We start from the raw sequence: 10716 nt of genomic DNA, 5'->3' as shown, positions 1-10716 counted from the left end.
ATATATATAAATTAAATTTTGGGAAACTTTAACGGTGCTGCCAACTTTGGAAAAAGTCATCCCAATTTACTGTGTTGAATTGGCATTGTACAGAAATGGACAGCCATATTGGTCTAGAAATGTTAAATTATTTTTACTTTTATTTTTTTCCATGTGTACAGGGGTAAAGCACTGTATTAAATATGTAAGGTCATATCTACATGGGTTTGATTACAGAAACTAATAAAGTATTTAAATAATGAACAAAAGAATAAGATAAGACTATAAGAGCAAGAAGCAATTTAAATATGTTCAGGGACCATTTTCATCTCCAGAATTAAGGATTATTTTAATTTACATCATTGCCTTTTCTCTTTTACTTTTCTTTTTAGTTTTATTTTTAGGATTCCCTATTTTTAATGTTCATACAGAGATTTCTTTAACTGAAATACCAAATAGTTTCTTTGGTGTGAAAAACTATAATAGTACACAGGATCCTAATGAGATAATTAATAATGTGAAATAGGAAGTAAAGGGCTAAAGGAGTATGGAAAATGGGAAGGGTGGGGGAAAGGTAATAAGGGAGAGGAAAAAAATATGAGAAACTGAAAAAATGGAAATAAAGTGTTTGTAAATGGGGAGGGGAGGAGGGGTGAAGGGAGGGCAGGGATAAGGGGAAAAAATGAGAATCAAGACCTATTATGTAAAGGTACAGAATCCCAATGATGAATTTAACTGTATTGTATACCTAGATTGTACCAATAAACTCAATTTAAAAAAATCAACAATGAAATAACAGAACTATACCAAGACAGACCAACAAACTTAGTAGACATCTACAGAGTGTTCCACCCCACAAAATCAGAATATACATTCTTTTCAGCTGCACATGGGTTATTCTCCAAAATCTACCACATGGTAGCTCATAGAACATGCTTAATTAAATGCAAAGGAATTGAAGTTATCCCCTGTATATAATCAGACTATAGTGCAATTAAACTGGAGATCAATAGCCTAAGAAAACACAAGAACTTCACAAACACATGGAAATTAAATAACATCCTGCTGAACAACCATTGGGTCACAGAGGAAATTAAAGAAGAAATTAGACAATTTCTACAAATAAATGATAATGCCAATACAATATACAAGAATCTATGGGACACAATGAAAGCAGTTCTACCCTCAGGGAAAATCATAGCAGTAAACACCCATACTAGGAAAACAGAGCAAGCTCAAATCAACAACCTAATGCTTAGCCTTAAGCTTCTAGAAAAAGAAGAGCAAGACAAACTGAAAGCTTGTATAAGGAAGGAAATTATAAAGATCAGAGCAGAAATTAATGCAATGGAGACTATGAGAACTATATAAAAAAATCAATGAATCGAAGAGTTGGTTTTTTGAAAGAATAAATAAAATCAATAAACCCTTAGCCAATCTTATCAAAAAAAGGAAAGAAAAGGTTCAAATTCATGCAATTAGGAATGAAAAAGGTGAAGTCACAGCAGATCCACCAGAAATCTAGAGGATCATCAATACCTACTTTGAAAACCTGTACACTAATAAAATGGAAAATACAGAAGAAATGCATAGATTTAGATACATATGAACTTCCAAAATTGAATGAAGATATAAAAAGTCTAAATACTCCAATTAAATTCAGTGAAATCAAAAATGTAATTAAAACATTACCAACAAAGAAAAGCCCAGGTCCTGATGGTATCACTGCTGAATTCTACAAGACATTTAGAGAAGAACTATTGCCACTACTCTTTAAACTCTTCAGTGAAATTGAAAGGGAAGTAGTACTTCCAAATTTATTCCTGGAAGTATTAGTTTGATTCTAAAACCAGGGAAAGACCCAATCAAAAAAGAGAACTACAAGCCAGTCTCCCTCATGAACATAGATGCTGAAATCTTCAATAAGATACTGGCAAACAGAATATAGAGGGTCATCAAGAAGATCATATACCCTAACCAAATCAGATTTATTCCAGGGATGCAAGGATGGTTCAACAAACGTAAATCAATCAATGTAATATACTATATTAACAGAATTAAGGACAAAAACTATATGATCATCTCAATAGATGCAGAAAAAGCATTTGACAAAATTCAACACACATTCATTATAAAAACCCTACAGAAAATTGGAATAGATGGGTTTTTATCTCAACCTGAAAAAGGCTATCTATGAAAAACCAACAGCCAATATCATTCAAAATGATCAAAACTAAAAACTTTCACACTAAAATCAGGAACAGAACATGGACGTCCACTGTTACCACTCCTGTTCAATATAGTTATAAAAACATTAGCCACAGCAAATAGACAAGAGAAAGAAATAAAATAAAGATAGGAAAGGAAGAAGTTAAAATGTCACTATTTGCTGATGATATGATAATCTACATAGAAGATGCAAAAAACTCTGCCAAAAGACTGCTAGATTTAATTGACAGATTCAGTAGAGTAGAAGGATACAAAGTCAACCCTCAAAAATCAATAATCTTGTACACAAATAATAGACTCACTGAGAGAGAAATAAGGGAAACAATTCCCTTCACAATAACATCCAAACAATGAAATATCTAGGAATCAATCTAATGAAGGAGACAAAAGACGTCTAAATTGCAAATGTTAGCACTCTGAAAAAAGAGAAGAGGATACAAGAAGATGGAAATACATCCCTTGCTCCTGGGTAGGAAGAATCAACAAAATGATAATGGATATACTTCTAAAACTTCTATAGAGATTCAGTGCAATCCCTATTTAAATCTCAACAGTATATTTCACAGAACTTGAGAAAACAATCCAAAAATTCATTTGGAACCAGAAAAGACCTAGAATAGCAAAAACCATTCTAGGCAACAGAGGCATGGCAGGGGGTATCACAATTCCAACTCGAAACTATACCACAAAGCCACTGTGATAAAAACAGCATGGTACTGGCAAAGAAACAGACCAGAGGATCAATAGAATAGATTAGAAGATGCAGAAACAACATCAGACATACTCAGCTACCTCAACCTTGACAAAGGAGCCAACCACCCTCACTGGAGGAAAGATAGCCTCTTTAATAAATGGTATTGGAAAAACTGGCTTTCCACTTGCCAAAGATTAAAACTACATTCCTGTCTTTCACCATGCACTAAACTAAAATCCAAGTGGATTAAAGATCTAAATATCAAAACAGAAACACTAAACTTACTGGAAAGTAAATTATTTAGAACTCTCAAAGACATTGGCATGGGAGAAGACTTTATGAACAAATCCTCCGCAGCATGAGAACTGGCTCAAAGAATACACAACTGGGATCTCATTGTATTAAAAAGTTTTTGCAGTGCAAGAGAAATCACCAACAGAGCTAAGAGACAACCTACAATGTGGGAAAACATTTTACCAGCTATTCCTCAGATAAAGGTCTACTATCAAGAATATATAAAGAACTCAAAAAAATCGGACCCCCCCAAATATAAAGATCCAATTCAAAAATGGGCATCTGAAATGAACAGACATTTCTCAGACAAAGAAGTAAAAGCAGCAAATAAATATATGAAAAAATGTTCCACATCACTGGTCATTTGAGAGATGCAGATGAATACTACACTGAGATTCCACCTCACCCCACAAAGAATGGCTGCTATCAAAAAATCAACCAATCACAAATGCTGGCGGGGTTGTGGGGAGAAAGGAACCCTTCTCCATTGTGGGTGGGAGTGCAGACTGGTGCAACCACTGTGGAAATTAATATAGAGATACCTCAAAGAACTAGGATTAGAGGTTCCATTTGACCCAGCTATCCCTCGAATGGGTATCTTTCCAAAAGAATTGTAAGACTCATACCACAGCTATATGTGCTCACCCATGTTTATAGTGGCACAGCTTATAACAACTAAAACTTGAAAACAGTCCAATTACCCATCAACTGGAGACTGGATAAAGATGTGGTTTTTCTATAAAAGGGAGTACTACTCAGCCATAAAGAATGAGAAACTACAAACATTTATAGATAAAAGGATGCACATTGAGGCCATACTCAAGCAAAATAGGGCACACGTGAAAATATCAAATAGTTTCTCTGGTGTGAAAAACTAAAAGTGTAAATAAGGTTCAAATGGTATAATTGGGAGTGTGAAATAGAAAGAAAATGGCTAAAGGGGAAGTTGCAAGGGGAGGGGAAAGGAAATAAGGGAAGAGAAAAAAATGTGAAAAAAATGGGGAAACAAAGTCTTTGTAAATAGGGAAAGGTGAAGAGGGTAAAGGGAGAACAGGGGTATGGGGAAAAAACAAGAACCAAGACATATCATGTAAAGGTACAAGATCCCAATGATAAATGTAACTGTATTGTTTGTTTTAAATGTACCAATACACTTAATGGAAAAAAAAAAAAAAAACTCCTGGGCCCAGTGTTCAAGCAGTCACAATGCCCCCTGAGTCCAGGGCTTCCGTATGAAACACGAGCAGCAACAATTCACCCACTTGGCGCCAGCACTGCAGTCCTGAGCCAACTACTGAGAAGCAGACTGGAGCTCCTATCCCAGCTGTCTCCAACAGCTAGCAGCACAATGCTGTGCCTCTGAGCACTCCTCTCACAAAGTACGTCCAGGGGATGAGGGCAACCAGGTAGATCAGAGGAGCTCTAGGAGTGCACGTGGAATTCTGCCCAGGGAGATCAGGGCCAGATGCTGAAGGGCTTTGTGCATCCTCACACTCTACATAAACATGTGCACTGGCACATGCCCTCCATGTCCCTGGGCTATCCCTCAAATGACTTCCTGTCCCTGCTGATCTGGGTGGGTGGATAGGGAAATGAGGAAGATCGGATGGATATGAACAGGAGAGACACATGCCTCCTCACTGACCAAATGTTTCCTTGGGATGGGTGAAAGGGGAATTCTTTAACCTGAATTCTTTTAAACTTTAAATTGGTACCCATTTTTTAAAGCCATTTATCTTTCCATTCTTTTCCCAAATAACATAAAGAATACAGGCTGAATCTTTAACTTCTATTCTGTCCAGGTACAATGCTGACCACAGTTCCTGATGCCAGAGCTGGGCTGAGCATATACTGCTGCCAGGCTGGTTTCAGATCTTTCAAAGAACTTATGGCAAAACACGGTTGTGAGAGAGAAGGAAGTGGCCCAGGTGCTCAGCTGGCTAAAAATAGAAAAGCCTCAGCCACCATTCTCTGGATTACAGGATATGAGAAAGCAGGAGGCAGCAGGTGAGGTGGGAGGTTGGGAAACTGAGAGTCTGTGCTGCCTTAGAAAAGGTATCTAAAAGGACCACACTGTCCCCAGAAGTAAAAGGACTGCACCATCCCCACAAAAAAACAGCCAGCTGTCAACATCTCCTAAAAATCAGGAACTAAAAGGGGACCTCTCACAGGGAAGGAATTTTACAAGGACAACATCTTGTCAGTAAGGACACTCTACACTCAATACAATTATTTATATGTTGTATTATTCAAATTCTGTTGACAATTCTTTATATTTGGGAAAAATACACCAGTAGGAATGAAGACCAAACATGGGAATTCTGTATTTGATCATAATTTGAAAACCTTTCACGTTCTACACATGAAGGGAACCCATGTCTCTAGTCACATGAAACCGCCTCTAAAATTTTCTTATCAAAAGCCAACAGTTCTGACCTAATGAACTTAAAATATGCTTGTGTGTTTCTTCCATTGTGGATAGTTACAGCCACAAAGACTAAGACACATCCCCACAGTGCAAAACCACCTCTTGATAGAAGTCAAGTTGTGGAGGCAAGTTCACACCAAGCAACATATAACACAGGTGACTAGGCCCTTTTTCTGGGGCTTCCCTGATCCTGGATTCCCTCAGCTCTTCTCCAGCTCCTGACTGCTCCTGTCTGGCCCCTTCCTTTTGCCTTCCCACCCCTGAGGCTCTAGCCACTCAGGCCATCTCACACTCCCAGGTTCCGGCCACAGTTCCAAACTCACAGCTCCAAGGGTCCTGCCCCCCATTCAGACTTCTCCACTCCGACACTATCCCCAAATGCCTCCAGCAGTCCCCCTGAAAGTCAGAGGTCCCTTACAGGTTCAACAGTTAAGCTCCTGCTAGTTTCAAAAAAAACTGGTCTCCCACCTATATTCTCTGCAATGAAAATGGCACAGTGGGGCCTTCGGAGCTGGGACTCCAGGCTGTGGGCTCACTTCCCATCTGCAAACTCCCATCTTGGGGTCACTGGCCTGGAAAGATCTCCCAAATCAGCTCACTGCTGTCCCATGGCATTGGGCTTGCAAACCCAACCAACACCTGCACAGCTGTAGCTAAGAGTAGGAAAAGATTAATCAGGACCAAATCCTTCAAAGGTCTGGGCATCATAAGTCATCTGTGTCCACACTCCCCAAGAAAGTCCACTGTTGAATGAGCAGACCGGGCATCTTGTGGGACCAACCAACCCTGCAAATCCTTCTCTGACTTTCCACTGCACTGAAAAACATGTTTCTCCATCATCATTAGTGCTAATCTTCCTGTGTATGTATTGCACATCTGCATGGGCCACATGACTGTGCTCCCAAGCAGCAGGCCAGCCACCCCCAAGCCAGGGTGCCCCAAAGCCACTCACCTCAGGGATGTCTGCCATATCCTGCTTCTCAATGCCCCTCACTCAGCTTGACACCTCCCAGCCCTCTGCTGGCTCCACCTCCTCACCAGGCAAACCCTGCCCTGGCTAGGATGATGAGTTCTTCCTGACCCCCACACCCAGCTCATCACTTCCTATAGTGCCTCTTTTCACACATCTACCTCCTGGCTCATCATCTCCTACGGCTCCTCCTCCCAGGGCTCCATCTCCCCTATACATCAGAACTTCTCTGTCTCCCACAGTGCCACCATATCACCTTCCAGCTCATGAGGGTGGGGTGAGGCAGAGATTGTGCCATATTTCTGTCCCCACATTTAGCTCTTAGGTGATGTCCCTCCATTCATACGCCTGGGGCTTGATCTCAGATCTGGATTGAGTACTGGTCATCACACTAAAGCCAACACAGTCCTGTCATTCCCTCTATTTATCTCCAGTTACTAAAAAGATGTGTTCAAAATCCATCCAATATTTGTCCACCTGTCCATTTCACACGTGTTTCTTCTCTGTCTGGAAATCTGTTTTCTTTCCTGACTGAATAAGCAACACAGTCTCATTTTCACAAATAACAGCAATGTAGCGATACTAAAGGAATCACTAGGAAGGTAAGACCTTCCCCACCATTCCAGGACTCCAAGGTAACACCCTTTGTACAGCCCAGGGCACTTCCTTCCATTTTTATGCATATGTCAACTTACAACATTTTTTCATACTGTGGTCATCCAATTTACACTGTTGTCTTGGTTGTTTAATTGCCGTGTGGCTGACTTCCCTGTTCACAGCTGTCATACTATGTGACTGACAGATCAGGAATATACTTGTCCCTCTTCTGAGAAGCATCTGGTACACGTTCAGGTCTCACTGATATGACCGCACCCTTTGTTAGAATAAATTTCTGGAAATGAATGGTCCCTTCAGGAGTATTCACAGATTACTCCATGATACACATTTTGGCTGTGAAGACACGTCCATGCCCACAGACTGCCAACTCCGAGCCTGTCACCTCTGCCAGCCTGAGCCAGAAGCTGACAGTTATTTCCTGCTCTCCTGTCCCAAACACTGACTTATTAAACCCCTATACAATAACCACTGTCTGTGTTTTTGAAAAAAGCTCATTAAAAAGTTAAAACCACAGCACCTGACTCATTAAGCACTAGATTTACTTCTAAACTAGACTATACAGCAGCACTATTCTTTACTGTAGGATTGGCTGTTCTAAATGAAATAAAACCAAAAATATTCTTTCAATGCTGTGGAACTATGCTTTCTATCACAGCTGCACCATATGGCCAACGAAATTTAAATTAATCAAAACTAAATGAGGGCTAGGGATGTGGCTCAGTAGCAGAGCACTTGTCTAGCATGCTTGAGGCCCTGAGTTCAATCCCCAGCCCTGAAAAGCAACACCAAAAAGCAAACTGAAACATAAAGCGCAGTCCTCAGCAGCACCGGCCACACTGTGCATGCACAGTAGCCGTATGTAGGCAGGGCACACACATGTATTGGAGTGCCACCAACCCAGAAATTCTTCTGGACAATGCTGTCTTAGGAACTGAAAGCCCTCACTAAAACCATAAAAATGTACATCTACACACGGCAATTATGCAGGTTTCCTCCACTGCAGAAGGCCCTATGAGCACTTTCTGCCACTCTGTGATGGATTTATAATGCATCCCCTCCCACCACAACACTCAATAAAGAGGACCCCGTTGCAACTAGGGGTGGAGAGAAACATATCACTGTAACTCACATGGGGATTGACTCATTCTGGAGTTCTTTTTCACCTTTCACAACCAAATTAACACCATCCCCCACTCTCTACAAGATGAAACAACACATCAGGGCATTATGCTACCTTAATTCAGGATAGATACTTCTAACTCCAGCCTTGTTTCCATGTGCCACCAAAAAGGAACATAAGAACCATAGAGAAATGGTAATTTTAAAAAGTAAAAATCAAAAAGCATGTTTTAAAACCTTGGACACTCAAATGAGAAATACAATAAAAATTAAATTAATTAAATAAATAAAATTTACATTTGGCTAACTGGAACACTGATGTTGATTTAACAATAGGATCACTCCAGAAATTAAATCCATCTCCTAATCTCCTTTTTCTTGCCATACTGGGATTGAACCCAAGGCCTTTAAACCCCAGCACTCTACCACTGAGCTAAACCACCAGCTCTTTATTTTATTTTATTTTTTATTTTGTGACAGGGCTTCAGTAGGTTGCCCAGGCTGGTCTTGAATTTGCAATCCTCCTGCCTCAGCCTTGTAGTGGATTGCAATCATGTACCATCACGCCCAGCTCTAACTCTCCTTTATTTACTAATTGATAACTAGTTTTATCTCCACTCTGCCAAATCCCTAGCAGAATCTGAATATAAAACAAAGAGGATTAATGTTAAGTACAAAGTAGCAAACCATCTCCTCTCATTGAGCCAGGGAGCACTGCAACCTGTTAGCTCAGGAAAGTATCAGCAAAAATATTCCACTTTGATTCATCCTCTCTCAAAATATTTCTCACACCAAGCAACCAAGAGACATGCTGGAGTGGCCCAGGAAGCAAAAATGCTGAGCGCCTAGAAGACCACAAGTGACAACAGGTTATTTCCTGTTCTAAGAAAAAGGATGCAATGCCATTGGGCAAGTTAGAGGCAGAGAGACAACTTTAAATTGATGAGGGTTGGAGCAGATATTCTGACATTATTGGGAGGGTGCCCAGTAAGACAGGTGGAAGGGACACCCAGAAATCATTTCTGGGTAGAGGAATGCTTTTTTGCAGAAGTCAAAATTAGCTTTGAACTATAAAGCTCAGCAACAGAAACTACGGAAATATTAACAGACATTCATTCTGTTATTTTAGAAATATTTAAACTTTTCTTGATGACATCCATGCAGCCTCAGCTGTCTGTTTTCTCTGAACAGCCAGCCAACAAACCCTCATATGCCATTCCAGTGTCATCAGCTGGAAAGAGATGAAAGGACTTCCCCCAGGCACCTGGGCAGGAGACTAGTGAAACCTCTGCAGGAAACGGACAGAGACAACGTCACAGATAATGCTGCATCAACAGGAAAAAAGACAGATTCAAAAGAAGGCCAGGTTCCACAAGTAAGAAAGGGAACACAGGAAAGAAACAAGGAGTAGGTTTTCTAAAACTGCTCTTTTTCCCAAAGAAAGGAGATGAATTTCGCTGCTAGGGAGCAGGGATGGAGGGAAGGCAGAAAAAGAAAAAAAAAAAAAAAAAAAAAAAAAACAGCTGGGCTTCATCACACAACAACTAAATGTAGAATATTTAAACCTAATAATTAAGTTTACAACTTGAGATTACATTATTCTGTGCCCAGCAGAGAACACTTTACTTAGGAGACAATAAATCTTTGTGTAATGAAGGAAATCGTTTAATCTGCTAATTAGCAAGGATTTGGTTCACTAGACCTCGGCCTTCGGGGTCCCGGCTTGTCAGCACCTTGCTCGAGGTAGGGGGGGACAGCTTGTGGGCCCGGACTCTAAGGAAGCAAAAGGCCACACAGAAGCGCTGCGGCGCCCGCGAGCGCTCCGCACCACTGTACCTCTGCCTCGAAGGTTCCCAGAGAAAAGGGAAAGCGCCCCCCTCTCGGCGTCGTTGGCGAACAGCTGCTGGTCTCTGCCCTGGGGCAGCTGACTGTACCTGCTCTGACCTCCTGCGCACCGACACCCACCCTGCAGGAACTCAGGGCCCCTTCCAGAAGGGGATCCCCACAGAAGGCCTGGGACCCACGGTACCGAGAGCCCAGAGGCCGGGGGTGGTCGGGGGTGACAGCCGTCGGAAGCCCGCGCCAGCCCTGCTGAACACCAGGGCGCTCGTTCGGGATGCGCCGGGCCTGACAGCGCTCTCTGGTCAACGCCCCTCGCCCTACCTCCGTTTCCTAGTCTGCCCCTTACCTGCTCAAGGCTGCGAAGGCTGTCGCGAGGGGCGCCCAGTAGTGCACACAATTCCACCAGCCCTGAGGGCAGCGACAGGTGCTGCTGCGAGGCCTCAGCCATGTCTACCCCGCAGAGGGCGGGGCGCACTGAGCTTCGGACCCCCAGGCCGCCCAGAGCAGAGCCCGCGCTCCAGCCGTGGGGCAGCCTGGGTCCGG

General features: G+C 41.8%; 1 protein-coding gene across 3 annotated transcripts in view; it reads right to left on the bottom strand.

Moving 5' to 3' along the window:
- The window catches only part of Dennd3 (DENN domain containing 3), a 73945-nt gene extending 63235 nt beyond the window's left edge, over window positions 1–10710 (bottom strand). For all 3 annotated transcript variants that reach the window (XM_010639203.2, XM_033760888.1, XM_033760889.1), the window contains exon 1: window positions 10520–10710. In XM_010639203.2, the coding sequence (XP_010637505.1) occupies window positions 10520–10621 (102 nt within the window). In that variant the 5' untranslated portion in view covers window positions 10622–10710. The remainder of the gene's footprint in view (window positions 1–10519) is intronic.
- Window positions 10711–10716: the final 6 nt, after the last annotated feature.

This window comes from Fukomys damarensis, unplaced genomic scaffold, assembly GCF_012274545.1.
Source record: "Fukomys damarensis isolate Sample0158 unplaced genomic scaffold, DMR_v1.0_HiC HiC_scaffold_5, whole genome shotgun sequence".
NCBI lineage: Eukaryota > Metazoa > Chordata > Mammalia > Rodentia > Bathyergidae > Fukomys > Fukomys damarensis.
The sequence above is the reverse complement of the archived record's forward strand: the minus strand, read 5'-3'. Positions and strand labels throughout refer to the sequence as shown.